The 14,349-nt window shown below is 38.5% G+C and overlaps 5 protein-coding genes, 1 long non-coding RNA gene and 3 other non-coding genes across 17 annotated transcripts in view; 2 read left to right on the top strand and 7 right to left on the bottom strand.

Moving 5' to 3' along the window:
• Positions 1-328: 328 nt before the first annotated feature.
• On the bottom strand, positions 329-3,932 carry LOC106328297. The gene is made up of 11 exons (XM_013766714.1): positions 3,511-3,932; positions 3,076-3,223; positions 2,816-2,883; positions 2,207-2,277; positions 1,868-2,107; positions 1,566-1,729; positions 1,431-1,486; positions 1,285-1,337; positions 932-1,100; positions 749-846; positions 329-666 (listed from the first exon to the last, which is right to left on the bottom strand). Exons 1-11 carry the CDS (start codon positions 3,671-3,673, stop codon positions 562-564), a joined length of 1,335 nt encoding a protein of 444 aa, XP_013622168.1. The 5' UTR covers positions 3,674-3,932; the 3' UTR covers positions 329-561.
• A 1,118-nt stretch (positions 3,933-5,050) lies between these two features.
• LOC106336422 (50S ribosomal protein L34, chloroplastic-like) lies at positions 5,051-6,138 on the bottom strand. Its single transcript, XM_013775256.1, has 2 exons — positions 5,842-6,138; positions 5,051-5,498 (listed from the first exon to the last, which is right to left on the bottom strand). The coding sequence occupies exons 1-2, from the start codon at positions 6,065-6,067 to the stop codon at positions 5,236-5,238; spliced, it is 489 nt and encodes a 162-aa protein (XP_013630710.1). The 5' UTR covers positions 6,068-6,138; the 3' UTR covers positions 5,051-5,235.
• Positions 6,139-6,187: 49 nt separating this feature from the next.
• On the bottom strand, positions 6,188-7,956 carry LOC106336421 (bet1-like protein At4g14600). Its single transcript, XM_013775255.1, has 4 exons — positions 7,725-7,956; positions 7,499-7,622; positions 7,041-7,097; positions 6,188-6,581 (listed from the first exon to the last, which is right to left on the bottom strand). The coding sequence occupies exons 1-4, from the start codon at positions 7,925-7,927 to the stop codon at positions 6,420-6,422; spliced, it is 546 nt and encodes a 181-aa protein (XP_013630709.1). The 5' UTR covers positions 7,928-7,956; the 3' UTR covers positions 6,188-6,419.
• A 219-nt stretch (positions 7,957-8,175) lies between these two features.
• Positions 8,176-10,504, top strand: LOC106328437 (nudix hydrolase 15, mitochondrial). Of its 4 annotated transcripts, none has more exons than XM_013766881.1 (6): positions 8,176-8,267; positions 8,383-8,747; positions 9,019-9,161; positions 9,534-9,653; positions 9,749-10,207; positions 10,295-10,504. In XM_013766881.1, exons 2-5 carry the CDS (start codon positions 8,423-8,425, stop codon positions 9,971-9,973), a joined length of 813 nt encoding a protein of 270 aa, XP_013622335.1. In that variant the 5' UTR covers positions 8,176-8,267; positions 8,383-8,422; the 3' UTR covers positions 9,974-10,207; positions 10,295-10,504. The 4 variants fall into 4 exon arrangements, with proteins under 4 accessions (XP_013622335.1, XP_013622333.1, XP_013622334.1 ...); XM_013766879.1 differs by lacking the exon at positions 8,176-8,267 and having other exon boundaries at positions 8,274-8,747; positions 9,749-9,946; positions 10,079-10,207; XM_013766880.1 differs by lacking the exon at positions 8,176-8,267 and having other exon boundaries at positions 8,274-8,747; positions 9,749-9,946; positions 10,070-10,207.
• An 881-nt stretch (positions 10,505-11,385) lies between these two features.
• Positions 11,386-11,457, bottom strand: TRNAP-AGG. The gene has a single exon. It is a non-coding gene; the product is annotated as a tRNA-Pro (tRNA).
• A 276-nt stretch (positions 11,458-11,733) lies between these two features.
• TRNAP-UGG lies at positions 11,734-11,805 on the bottom strand. Its single transcript has one exon. It is a non-coding gene; the product is annotated as a tRNA-Pro (tRNA).
• Positions 11,806-12,146: 341 nt separating this feature from the next.
• Positions 12,147-12,648, bottom strand: LOC106334131. The gene is made up of 2 exons (XM_013772469.1): positions 12,527-12,648; positions 12,147-12,435 (listed from the first exon to the last, which is right to left on the bottom strand). The coding sequence occupies exons 1-2, from the start codon at positions 12,632-12,634 to the stop codon at positions 12,187-12,189; spliced, it is 357 nt and encodes a 118-aa protein (XP_013627923.1). The 5' UTR covers positions 12,635-12,648; the 3' UTR covers positions 12,147-12,186.
• Positions 12,649-13,209: 561 nt separating this feature from the next.
• LOC106328725 overlaps positions 13,210-14,349 on the top strand; it is an 8,653-nt gene continuing 7,513 nt past the window's right edge. For 5 of the 6 annotated variants that reach the window (XR_001267625.1, XR_001267624.1, XR_001267622.1 and 2 more), the window contains exon 1: positions 13,210-13,472. This is a non-coding gene — a long non-coding RNA (uncharacterized LOC106328725). Of the gene's footprint in view, positions 13,473-13,909; positions 13,999-14,349 lie in introns of all 6 variants that reach the window. The other variant, XR_001267623.1, reaches the window with a different exon arrangement.
• Positions 14,335-14,349, bottom strand: part of TRNAP-UGG — a 72-nt gene continuing 57 nt past the window's right edge. The window contains exon 1 of the tRNA in view: positions 14,335-14,349. This exon is cut by the window's right edge and continues 57 nt beyond it. This is a non-coding gene — a tRNA (tRNA-Pro).

The raw sequence follows: 14,349 nt of genomic DNA, 5'->3' as shown, positions 1-14,349 counted from the left end.
TTTCGAACATAACCCAAACTCAAATAGAGGAATAAGGAAAACAGAAAAGAAGCGAGGACTAAACAAAACAGATGCGCGGATAAAAAGCAAACGCGTGAAATTCACATACCACTCAGCGTGCCGACACGTGGCGGGAAAGCCCCTCCTCTCCAGAGCGACGTGGACAGCCTAAATAGGCAGATACTTCAACTTTATTTATAAAGAGATGTGGACTTTGCTCTTACATATATTTTTGAAGATAATACTGAAAACAACGAACGTGCAGCATATAAGAAAATTTTCAAAAATAAATAAATTATAAAGCTAGAAATAAATCTGTAATTTTAAATTGGAACAAAAATATGTATATTTCTATACCAACTTTCAAGTGTTGTAAAATCACCAAGGTAATACAAGAAAATAATGTACAGACGAATTGGAAAAAGGAAAAAGTAAGACTGAAAGTTCTTAATCCGGACCAATCTCCCAAACTGTATAGTAAAAAAAACACAGAAATGGTTCATAGAAAAGCAACCGGAAATCAACATCAACCGGTTAAACACTCGACCGACTTTACACAGTCTATAAGCTGGCAGTGATGAACGTGGACGTCTCTTGCTGTTTTATGCTATCTGCAACATGGGCAACAACTCCAGCTCCTGCTTTGTATAGTCTTTCACTTTTCACCTGAACAAGACCCAAATCTCCCCTATTAGTTAATGTCTGAAAGAATAAAAACAGCTCCAAAGTGAAGATGCTGCAAGTTTACGTGAATGTTGTTATGAGCTAAGTAAGGCCAGAACGTTGAGTGGAAGCTGACATCAACTTTCTTCCACCCTAAAGTCTGCAGGCCACGGATCATCTCATCTGAAAATATTTGTCAGAGCTGTTAATTTCTTGCTGACTTAAGAGGCCTATCAAATCAAATGTGGCTTTATTTTTGTGTCCTCACCTTCAACTATTTCATGATACTCGAGTGTGTTCTGAGGACTAGGCGAGCTTTGTGCGGCTTCCTTGGCTTTAGCAGCTTCTGGAGGAAAATGGGCTCCATCCGACGAAACAGGAGGACAGTATTCTACATCGACAACATGCTTGTATCCATCAAGAGACCGGCGTGGAGGCTGCGTGTAACATAAAAACAGGGGAAACACATATCTATCAGATCTCAGTAAATAGTTCTCAAACTGGTATCTGACTAGTAATTCTGAAAAATGGGACCAATGCACTACCGTTAACATCTAACTGCTAGAAGACTATTACTACTGGTGAGTTCCATCTTATTGCTTGAGATTAAATTAAACGTACCTTGAAAAGTTCAGTTTCTCTCCTTATGGAAGATGTACGCCAGCCAACCATGTCTAGTTGAAGTCAAAGGAAAACACATACAGAGAAAACTAGGAGATCATGCCTGAACAAGTTAAGCAGCAGAAAAAAAAATATGCACAGGATACGGTCATAAGATACGTTTGCATACACGATGCGGCTTCGGAACGATCCCAAGGACGATCTGCCACAAAGAGAAAATACATGAGGATCTCAAATAAGTATTTTAAGGATTAAATGTTTACTAAGAGGCATTTACTCACAAGAATTTCAGATCTTCACAATCGGATGCCATCCTCAAGAGAAGAGGTGGCTTATCAGCTTTACCATCAGTAAGAAACAACTGGCTACCAGTCCGGCCAACAACGAATGGAGCTAATGGTGCAGCGAGTCTTTCTAATATAGGAACTCCCAACAAGAAAGGCAGCTGACACAAGGGAGATAATGAGACTGAGTTTTGATGAAAATAATTATATCTTTCTCAACTAAGCATACACCACGTGTACGTACAGGTACTGCAACAAGTACTCTGATTCCAGTTATGATAAGAGGAAAAGAAGAGAACCTGCTTTCTGCCTCTCACTCCCAAATGAGGTGTTGCCAAGGTGATGAAATTAATCGGCTCGAGCCCAGCCAGCAAAACTCTCGGAAGATGTGAATTCCCAGAGTTAGAGACAGCAGCACCATCACTGGCTGCTGCCGAGTAAAGAACAGCAACAGCATGTCTGGCAAATAAGCCGCCGAGGGAGTGGGCTAAAAAGGATATCTTCTTTAAGCTCTTGCTCTTTTGGATAACTTGTCTAACCTATTCCTCTCTCACATCAAGAATAGAAACAGATAATCAGCTGCTATACCGAAGAAGTTCAGGATAGGAAAACCTTTACAAGAAAATAAAAAAACTCACCTCTTCTGCTAATCGTTTCCCAGCTCCATCGATCCCGCCAAACGTTTTAGTGAAGGTATTTGAAGAACTTGCTGTGCATGTTCAGGGGAGGAAGAGTAAATTTAGAAAAAAAAGAGAGAGAGCATAATGTGTGATTAACGCATGGCATAGAAGAACATGAGTATGGAGTAATAAAATACAAAACTAAAGAACAGTAAGAATAACGTGTTGGTGTTCTCAGACAAACAGATGTGGAAATTTTCCAAAAAGTTATCTTTCGCCACTTGCCGCTAAAGATGATTATAAGAGTTTGAAGCCTTTCCAAATCTATGCTCAGCATATGCATTTAAAATAAACGTTCCATTTGCAAAAACTCTATTCCATATATAGTTCAACATCTGCTCAACTAAGAGAGGATAAAAAGAACCGGGCCTCGTGGTCTGGTGGTAAAGGAACCTCGGCTGAGGTGTCCGCCATCACGACTTCGAGTCCCGGCCACAGCGGATTTAACATCCCTTCCGTTGGGGCACTGGACCCCCTACGGGGGATAGTTGAGAATGTGGCTGCCCAGATACAAGAGTTACCAAAAAAAAAAAAAAAAAAAAAAAAAAAATAATAAAAAGCATATACCATAAATCAAGAATCTTCTTCCAAGGCGTCTTTTCATCTCAGCTTCTACGTAGAGCCAGTCGCTAGGACTGCAAGTAATGGTACTCTCAGTAAATTATTAAATCTGAAAACGGTGTAGCAGAGATGATAAACACAACTTTAAGATTCACTAATTGCAAACATCTATATCCCAAGCTAAAGAGAAGAATCTATAATACAAGAAAACATAAAACCATGCTAGGTTTCGCAAGATGTTAAAACTTGCAAGGCATATCATATACCTGGCCAAGATACCGTGTACAAGAACAAGAAGGTGATCAGGTTCAATTTTCTCATCGGCGTCACCTTTAGATAGCGAAAATTTCCGTTGGGCAGTGGCACTCATTGCTTGAACCCTGAGTCCCTGATGGTTCCAGCTTCTGCTAGACCCTGTTTGTGTGCAGAGAGAAATCAAACAAAAGAAGAATATAAACGCGAATTAAGAAGCGCTGACAAAATATAACTATTTTCTTGGCTTTTTTTTTTTCACAATCGTTGAACATCTTTGGAGCTTCTTTGGCTCTTTTGCTGTTTGTAGAAAAGTAAAGAATCTGCGTATTCAAATCTGTTCCTGACTAGTTAAACTAATCGAGAGATTCGAGCACTAATCTACATCTTTTGATCGAGATCAATTCCGAGAATCAAGATCCACCAATTATACAAAAAGAAACCATTACCGAAATCGAAATTCAAAATCTCGGAATAGCCACAAGAGCACGATGAAGAAGAAACGACGCCGGGAAACTGTCGCGTTCTGCTTAAGCTTGACTTAGCGAAACCACCACCACCACGATCTGGTAAGAATCTACAAGGAGGCTGAATCCAAGAAGCCGTAGACATTGATACTCTTATGTATATATATACACAGAGAAGACAAAACAAAAACAGATGAAAGATCCTTGAATCGCGGTTTGAGAGTGACGTCAGCTTCTATAACCATATCACGTCTCTACGTTATCCTCATCATCCCATCCCATGCTCTCTTCTATCTCCTCTCCTGCTTTTTATTTTACCGATTTAGCCCAAAAATAATCATCGACTCACTGATATTTTTCCTCTGGGAAATTATATGTTTTTTTATTTGTTAATAAAAACAATTTCGGCTGCTGTTAAACACGACTGAAGCAGTACCTTAAAGTATAAAATGAAAACACACAGAATATTTTATTGGACTAGAAAACGAAATACGAAAGTGGAACGTATGAGATTACTTTTGAATTTTATATTTTTATTCAAATGTTTATAATCGGACCAGATTCTCTCCTCATCAATGGTGTTTCCATCTCGATATCTTTTAAAAAAGACTAAATGTTAAGCTTGAATAATACAAGTGAAAACAAAAAAAAAATTATATTTACTAATGTCAGCTTCGAGAACTTTTCTTTAGCAAAAATACATATGTCATCATTACGACTCGTGTTAAACATGTAACATATACTTGTTCAACTAACGGAATCAAAATGTTGTCTTATGGTTTTGAGTCACCTTACAAATAAGGTATTTGAATTGGGACACTTAAAGTCTTAAGTCCGTACAAATCAAGGTTTTTGACTTCTTTACATATGCTTTTAGACAATGTCTTGAAGGCGTTCAAACATCATGTACTGCGAATTGGTTTTTATGTCGAGGTACCGTATAGGTTATAGGTTTGTTTTCTGCATTATTTTATTGATTATATATGTACATTTAGATTGGTTCTGTATAGTTAATATATAATGAATGGAGTAGATTATGTGCAGAAGATGATAATGTTTTCTGTACCAAAAGAAAAGATGATAAAAGTTTATAACATTTGAAAAGCATTTTGGCAGTATGCAAAGGTTTTTGAGGCATCATGTGATTTGAATGCTATGGAGATTGAGTAGCGTCCTGATAGCATTTGATTCATCCTGAAGAAGGCCCAAAACTCTGGAGCAGAGAGAAGCTGCCATTTGTTCATGTTGGTAAATAATTGAAGGTATCAGCTCTCCAGTTCTAGTGGTTAATGGGTCATCGCCTTGAGCAAGAGCTTGAGAGATTAAAGAGATAACAAAGTGGCAATTTTAAACCAAAAAAAAGAAGTGGCGATTTTATGACATATTGTCCATATGCATAACGAATGTATCTGGAAACTTTTGCACACAGGAATAGGGAATTGGAATAGGAAGCTACCTTCTAATCTTCTATCATATATTCATATGATTTTTAGTGGTTTTGGATTTGAAGTTCAGCTTTCGATTAGATTCAAATTCAACAAGGCAATACCACAATACTATTGCGCAATGTGATGACATACCGAATCAAGAATACATAAAGAGTTAAAAGCAGAAAGGAGCTCATCGACACATGTTTTCTCATTGTATCTTTTGGCAGAAAAGGCATATCAAACAAGATTACAGATAGAGTGAGGGGAGAGACGAGCTTCAAGCCCGTTTGCCGCTGCTAGGGTTGGACTTAGGGCAGAGATTCCAACGACCCTTGGCACGTCGGCGCTTGATGGTCGCTCTACCGCTGGTGGTTCTCATCCTCAAACGGAAACCATGAGTCCTAGCCAGAGACTTTCTTGACCTGCTCCTCTTCGTTTGACACAGAGCAGCTTTTCCAGCTCGCACCACAAGACCTCTTCGTTTCTGGCTATCCAGGCCCCCACTGGTTCCACTGCTGAGATCAAACGCAACTGACAAACCTGAAAGGAACGAAACAAAACATGAACGTTATCGGTCTAGTAAGATGAGAAAAGCCATGAGCTAGATGTGTCTCATAGAGAGTCAATGGAACCAGGTTGCTTCATTCGATCTCAACGAGTTCAACAGAAGAAGCAAAGATGACAATGAAAGTTACTAGCTTTCATAAACCCAGAATCGGATTCACCATGACAACTTTCTCAATTCCCAAAATTCTTCACGGAATACAACAAAAGTGAGCAAGAATCCTAGATTCCTAAACCCCCTAACACGCCAACCAATGATGATAATCCACAAACCCAGCTAAAAGGAAGAAGCTTTACGAATAAAACCGACGAAACTAACCGGAAAATGAAGATGCGAGGGAAAGAGATGAAGAGAGAAACGAGCAATGGAGCAGCTGAGAAGAAGCTGAAGCTGAAGCTGAAGAGCTCAGAGAAAACGGAGCCCGTCTCGAGCCTGTGCTGAGAGAAAGCGAGGCGGAAGGGACGCCAATCTTCCCGTTTGATGAAGAAGGATGACATAAACGCGACGAAGCCGAAGCTACAACGGAGATGGATAAGGAAGCCATTGAAATTCTTTTTTCTTATCTCCTTCCTTCCCAAATCTTTTCTTATCTACGAACAACCGGAGACTTAATCTTCTACAGTCGCTACCACCGAAATCTTAGTTAAAACACCGAATCATAATATGACACGTGTCAAGCGGTGAATACTTCAGCTCACAAGCCAAACAAATCGTTCCATATTTCAAATTTAATCCGGTCTAACAAAACAAATGAAATACAGAAAGCATCTCATGTGGTTTTGTGATACTATAATCTTTCTTGCTTCAATGCAACAAGCACTCTATATAACAGGGAACGAGATGAACCAACCCACAAACTAAAAGAACATTCATCGAGTATGTTTCGGGAGTCTCTCTCATCTTTTAAACATCTTGGACCACATGTAGAGAATAAAGAAGCAGAGGAGCGCGAAAAGAACCACGTGCATGATGTGGTTGTTGCCACTTCGTATGATGCTCAAGTTCAGTTTCCTTATGTTGTTCTTCACCCCCGCTTGCGCTCTCATCAATGTCACTTGCTGTCACCAACAAAAAATACAAAGACAAAAACACCATTAAAGCATTTGGCATCCTATAGAGTATCTTTATAAAAGCACTGAATGCGTTTCTAGTTGTTTGTCATAATCTTCTCTCGGATGTTCTATATTCAACACAATATTCACATTCATAAGGAGACCGGTAGTCAACAATAAGCTGAAAACATTTCATGGTGCATTCACCTAACTAACCGAGATTGAACATACTCTCAACCACCAGAGTTCAGACCAGACCTTGAGTACAACAAGTCTGAACATACTCTAAAACTGTGACTTTACCAAGATTCATTGCTTTGTAAGCTACACTAGAATTCATATACCCTACTTTGGGATGTAGCCATAGATTCAAAATAACTAAAAACCCATATTGACTGGGGTGAGTAAGCAATTAAGCATATACATTTGAATCAAGAGCTTAAAAAGTGACATCAAACAACATACCAGTTCATCTAAGAAGTCCCTCTGAAACTTAGCTTCCGACCCAATATCTTGAGCAATCTGCATCAAAATAAGCAATCAAAAGAAACTCATTTACACACTGAATTAGAAAAGACAAAATCATGAGGGATAAGCTATGATGCAAGCACACAAGGAATCGTTAAGAACTTTTACCGAGTCCTTCAAGCATGGATGGTATAAAACAAAACGCAAGGAGGGTTTAAAAAAAGATATCGAATAAGATGATTTTAATTGGTAAATAAACTAATTAATCAGCTAATTTACCTAAGATTTTAGATTTTAAAACAAGCAACAAAAAGTCTTTCGCAATGACAGGACACAGACCGTCACATACGATACATAAGCGAGATAAAAAGACAACTTTATACGATCAAGAGACCCATAATCCTTAAAATCATACGATACATGTGGCATTCGAGAGAAGAAGAGTGTGATTTTACATTTTTCAATTGCCTGACTTGGCCATGGAGACCAGTGATCTCGTCATCGAGATCAGAGTGCATCGGATCAATCCTAAGCTGGATTTCCTCTGAACCTGTAGCAGTTCTAGTGCTAAGTCCATCTCTGTAACCAAACACAGGAACCATAAACACCTATTTATCCAGATAATCAGAGGAAAGAAATCAAAATCAATTTCGAAAGAGGGAAATTATAATAGAATCATACTTGGATCTGTAAGGAGCGGCGCCGCCGTAAAGAGAACCACCCGGACCGCCTCTGTGAGGATTCGATGCCATCGAAACCCAAATCAAAGGAGAGAAAAAAAAACCCCTAAAATCGAATTGTCTCAGAAAAGTTTGACAAGAGCAATTGAAATCAGGAGAAAGTAGAAAAAATAGGTTGCGAACTGCGAGAGGGGGATTGATCATTGATGATGACACGATGAAACGAGCTCGCGTGGTTTTCTTTGATTCAATGTATAAACGACTCGTCACGACACACGTGGCGTTGTAACATTGGCTGGTTATCGTCATAAAGACAAACGGATTATTGTAAGAAAAACAAAAATAAGAAGGGGTATTTTAGTAAATTTGGATTATTCGGATATAAACCGATAGTTATTTTTTTGATAACCGATTTGACCGGTTATCATTCTCAGTTTCTGACAAGCAATAAAGCTGGATTCTGCTTTTTTTTCTTCTGAAGCTTCCCTAGTTCCCACGAGCCAAAAAAGAACAAAAGACAAGAAGAAACACGTGTCTCACACGAGTACGTGTCGAACTTTTTCCAATCTAAACTGCTTGTTTCGGATCTCCTTTCTTCTCATTAGATTTCGCCACACACGGAATCCATTTTCCCTTTTGATGTTTTTACTCCATCGCAGGCTTCCTTTACTCGCACGCACAACCTTCCTCTGCAATTCCATGGAGCCTGCGTTGACTACGACGGCGGCATCCTCTTTCGGTGGGTCTCCTCGACTCGCCGCCCTGGCTCAGCAACTGCGGATGTACAAGCCGCCGCCTTCTTCATCGTTCGACGACGACGCCGAGGAGATGCAGGCGGATCAGGAGAGCGCAGGGAAGGTGGTATCTCAGGTTGGGTTTCAGGAATCCATGACTCCGGTTCCGAAAGATCCTGAGAGGTTCAGACCGAAGCGAGCTGCTGTGTTGATCTGTATCTTCGAAGGAGAGGAGGGTGATCTACGCGTCATCCTCACTAAGAGGTCTTCCAGATTGTCTACTCACTCGGGTCTGTACTTGATCGTTTTTTTTATTTTGGTTTTATTCGAGTAGAACTTGATTAAGAAATGATCTCTGTTCTGCCCCAAATCACATAGTATTGTAAAGGTTAAGTCTTTGAACTTGGAGATCATTGAGTTAGTATGCAGAAGTTATTATGGGTTGATGCGTTGAGATTTTAAGAATACAGAATGTGTGTTTGGTCTAAATATTGAGGTGGTTTTTATCAACTTACTAGTTATGGTAGCATTTAAAAGGGTTCTCTCTTTTTGTTGTTGCAGGAGAAGTTTCACTGCCGGGTGGTAAAGCGGAGGAGGATGATAAAGATGATGGGATGACTGCAACCAGAGAGGCTGAGGAAGAGATTGGATTGGACCCTTCTCTTGTTGATATTGTCACCTCTCTCGAACCTTTTCTGTCAAAGGTATAAAGAAAAATGCTGAATGACACATGTTCTTTGTGAGATCAGAATATGGGATTGCCAATGACGTTGATGTTACACACACTATCTTACTGATCTGTGCTTGAGCGTTACCAGTTGCTCTATTAAGCTTTTGATTCTTGAACCTCCATCTTACTTGTATTGCGCCATTGAGGCAGAGTTCGAGTACCTAATGTGATTTTCTTGAAAGCTATCTAGTTTTTCTATATCCTCAATGTTATTCACTAGCAGTTGTGTTTATACTTTATACGGCTGAATCATACCCTTTTTTTTTTTCCTTTTTAAAGTAGTAGATGCATAATCCTCCATTTCCGGTTGATATTTTGTTCCTACATGCTTGTCATTGTCTTGCAGCATCTCCTAAGAGTAATACCTGTGATAGGAATCTTGAAGGACAAAAAATCATTCAATCCGAAACCAAATCCTGCGGAAGTGGAAGCTGTGTTTGATGCACCTTTAGAAATGTTCCTTAAGGTTATCATCTCATTTTATAAATAAGTTGCTTAAGCTATAGTTATCTTTTTCCTTATGAAGCATCATTGCTTGAACTTTTTTCCTTTCTTGACTAGGATGAGAACAGAAGATCTGAAGAGAGAGAGTGGATGGGAGAAAAGTATCTGATCCACTACTTTGACTACCGAACAGGAGACAAAGATTATACGATATGGGGTTTAACTGCCGGGATTTTGATCAGAGCTGCATCCGTGACTTATCAAAGACCACCTGCTTTCATCGAGCAGTGCCCTAAGTTTAAGTATCCTAAAATGGTAGAGAAAAATACTTGTATGCCTTAATGAACATAACTTAAATGGTGTTTCCTAGATTGGTCTTCTTCCATTAGAACATCAAACAAGGTGCAATAACAATCCATGCAACTGATTATGTACCAGTGAATGCAGAACTAGGCTACTTATGTATATGCGGGCATCTCTTGTTCATGTCCAGATGACACATCTCATGTCAATTTTCCATGAATCTTCTCTTTATGAGGAGATACTTGGAGGGGTTTCATCTCGTCAATGATCTAGGTCAGTCTGTACTTTTGAATTTTAATATAATTACATTGCAACTTTTTCTAGGCTTCATTTCTAAGTTGTATGCTTGATGTGATCCAGACAAAAGTTGGCTGCTTATGGTTCACCCTCAGTTGTTGATTTGGAGGACAACTCAAGACTCACCCTCAAAAGCTCATTTTCTATTGTAAAACTTGTGAAATAAATAAATTTGTAACCCTAAACACAATTTGAAAGAAAACTTGTCTTATGAACCTTGTAATATTTGTATTGATTTGTGGCGATTAATTGCATTATTATCTCTGGACTAGATTTGCTCTGTTTCAATGGCACCTTCACTTTCGTTTACCTTAGTAGGCTAACGCCAGCACCAACATTCATTTGTATTGAGACCTCCACTCCTGTTATTGCATGGTTTAGGTTTGAACTTGTTCTGCCTTGGCAGTTTGTTATGGATGGCTTCGATTCTTCATTCATGGTTCTTGGAAGAATCTATCAAACAGGTCTCATTGTAGACTCGTTCCAAAATGCTCTTTTCTCTCATGTTGTTCAGTTGATGCCTTCTTTTTGCTTTCCCTCTTGATGCTTCTTATGTTGGAATGCTTAATCAAAATTCATTTTCTGAAAAAACATAATATATTTTTTCTGTTTCTGCAGCTCATTCGTTGTGTTAAATAGGCAGCCTACAAAACGAGATGCTCCTCGGTATGTTTCCCTTCTCCACTGCATTAATGGTTAATGATAAATCTTTTTTTTTTTTGAGGGGGGTGGGGGGGGATTGTTTATGATATGCACTTGCTGAAATGAAAGGGAGATAGATATGTCTTCAGTCGTAGGACCAAAAAAATTATTATCTGGACCATCTTATTACAAAAGTAAATGGAGGCATCTCGAGTGACCTCTGGCACCCGAAGCGAGAATCATACAACTAAGACCAAATGCCCTGTTTTTATACAATTTAGTTATATTCTGATCTCATTCTTAGTTGACTTTTTCAGAACGTTCTAGTCTGAATAGGATGTTTTCCAGATCTATTCTATCAGATTTTTATCAATTGAACTTTCATTGATATGATCACTTGCATTTTGTTTAGAAAGTGGAATTGCAATGTAGTCTAGATGGAAAAAAATAGAAATAGCTTTGTACATCAATCCTTAGTCCTCTTGACATACTTTTACTTAAAAAGGTATATGGGAGCATTCCGAGAATTGAACTCGGGACCTCTCGCACCCTAAGCGAGAATCATACCACTAGACCAAATGCCCTGTTGTTTAGCAATTATTATGTTAAAATCTTGAAGATTAGGTCACGCTTTGAAATCGTTCCCTTAGTTGACTTTTTCTAAACAAATATTTTAGTCTTCTTAGTTAGATTTAATCTATGAAATGATATGATGCTCCGTTTGGAAAGCATAACCTGGTTTATAATTCTTTCACTGGGACTGCTTTTGGATTGTATGATCTGCAATGAAACCAAAATATTGAAAGCTCTCTCAGTTTGGTTTGAACTTTGAACAAATTTATAAAGATAAAAGTGTCACAGGGGCATTCCGAGAATCGAACTCGGGACCTCTCGCACCCAAAGCGAGAATCATACCACTAGACCAAATGCCCTGTTGTTAAGAATTTTAGCTATAAGGTTCAAGATGACAATAGTTTTTCACATTGTGATCCTATTCTCTTAGTTGACTTTTGTCTGAATAGGATTATCCCTAGATCTATTCTCTTAGTTGGCTTAGAGTGTTAGGATTTCAGGTAATGTACATTGTCTTTCTTATATTGTTTTTGGAAAATATATAATTATATATGTTCATGTTTTAGGAATTGAGGCTGGACTTGTATTGTTTATTGGTATGGCGTATCCATCATACCATACATAATAGTATAATACTATAGTCCAACTCTATAGACGGAGAATTAGACTTATTTTTGTGTTTAGCTTTTGTAGCAGTATATGATATACACAAGGTAAAGTATATAAATGCTAAGTACTAGCTAATAAGCCCATTCTTTAGGAAGAAAGACTTGTCTGGAACGAGAAGAGATGATGGGGCATGGCTTCTTCTTGGGTCTCTTCTCTTCTGAGCTACTCACCGGTCTCGCAGGAAGAAACACTCCAGTGCCACGTGGCTTAACTCGCCCTGTGCTGGCATCATCACTACTTGGCTTCTTTATGGAACCATAGTGGTTCAAGGCATGCCACATCCTGGGCTTTCGATCATGGTAGCTACCTCCTCTATACCTCTGTCAATTATGTAACAAAGATTGATTAACTAGACATCCTTAACATTATCATTATTAATAATAATTCGTGATGATATAACAGAATTAAAACCTGTGGATATGGACCGATGCAATCAAGAAAGACCTCGTTGAAGAGGTTTGAAGGTAAGAGAAACAATACTTCCTCCGCACGCAACACAACCTCTCCTTTACAAGACATGGTTTTTTTTTGGGGGATACAATTTCAAAGACTACTACAAAACTCCATCCAGTCTCTTTCTATATATATATCTTACGTAGCCCAGGATTCAAGGTAATCCTAATGAGGGTCGGGTCGAGTTAGTTGAACCTCTCTCATTGTGGAGTGGTGGTGGTTGGTGCATAAGTATGCATGTGGCTTCTCTGTGGTATAGTTCGGCTTAAACCATAAACACTAGATTTGGTTGGTTATGCAACATTCTTCTAACCCACCACACCAACCCTTGTCCATTGTTCCTTTTCTTTGACCACCAAACACCATATATTATATATTTTATTAGTGGTTGACCTAAAAATCCAATTGAATATTGACAAGTAATATTGTAGCTTTTACTTAGACAAAATCTCATGAGGACATAGCATACAACCTTTGACAAACTGGTAAATGCGTAGGAGTTTCCAATTCGGTTTGTTCGGGTCATGAAACATAGAAATCGAATGATATTGGTTCTGGTTCGGTTTAAATTGATAAAACCGGATTTGCCAGCTTTAGTTATGCGTGCATAAACCGGATCTTGTCAAACCCCTAAACAAGCTTGACGTGAATTTGCAATAATAAAATATTTATTTATTTTTGTTCGCTTTACACATGCTCGCCGACGGGCATGAAGTTTCACACTCGTCTCGTCGTCGAACTTCCGATCTGGCGAGAGCGTCTTCATCGGATTAGTCCTCTTTTGTCGTTGATTTGCTACTTCACGGGGGTATGTATGCCCACCACTTGTTCGACGAAAATCCACCTGAAATGTTGGATGATTAAGCAGAGTTTGGAGAAGCTTTCATGAAAAGCGAGATCTATGGTAAGTGGGTAAAGTACTTTGTAATAGTAGTTGCTTATTCGCTGTTCAATGCTAGCATCTCCAAGGTTGAAACTAAAAGGCCCTTATTATGTATCCTATATATATAAGCTCATCTATCTTCTAGAGCCTATGCTTATTACGTTTTGCGAATGAGCATTCTTAACATAGGGGCAATTTAATGCATCTGGTGAATGATGACTGACTACATATAATATAGTTTTGAGCTGGTGTTTTTCTTACATCTTATACTTTCGTAAATAAAGTCAAAAGGGCGTTTGAGAATCGAACTCAGAAAGCTAGAATCATACCACTAGGCCACTAGAACAAATGCCATGTTGTTAAGCAATTTAGTTAAAACATTTAAGATTTGGTCATACTTTGGTCTAGTTCCCATAGTTGACTTTTACTAAACTAAATAAATATTCTACTCATTGTAGGATGTTTCTAGATCTAATCTGATGAGATCTCTCCACTTGAAGTTCCAATGGAATATGATTATTTGCATTGCCACTAAAAATGGATTCTGGTTAGTACTCTACCCTGTATGGATATACTCCAGTTAAATTGTTCAAGCTTCTTCCATGGGAAAACCTTCAGAAGAGGATAAACATTTTTTCCGTTAAATTTTTTGAATTGGCTATATGCTCTTGTTTGTCTTAAACATTGGACTTGACCATACGGCTATAGCTTTTTTAGGCTCTACACTATCTAAAAGCTAGTTTTGAATCCCTATTTATAATTTATTTAGCTGGAACTGCATTTGAAATGTAGTGCTTGCAATGAAGCAGAAAAGAATAATTATTTGTCATCCATATCTCAGTTTGTTTTATTCATATTCACATTTACTAAAAAAAATGTCAAGGGGGCATTCCGAGAA

The sequence above is a fragment of the Brassica oleracea genome, chromosome C3, assembly GCF_000695525.1.
Source record: "Brassica oleracea var. oleracea cultivar TO1000 chromosome C3, BOL, whole genome shotgun sequence".
Lineage (NCBI taxonomy): Eukaryota > Viridiplantae > Streptophyta > Magnoliopsida > Brassicales > Brassicaceae > Brassica > Brassica oleracea.
The sequence above is the reverse complement of the archived record's forward strand: the minus strand, read 5'-3'. Positions and strand labels throughout refer to the sequence as shown.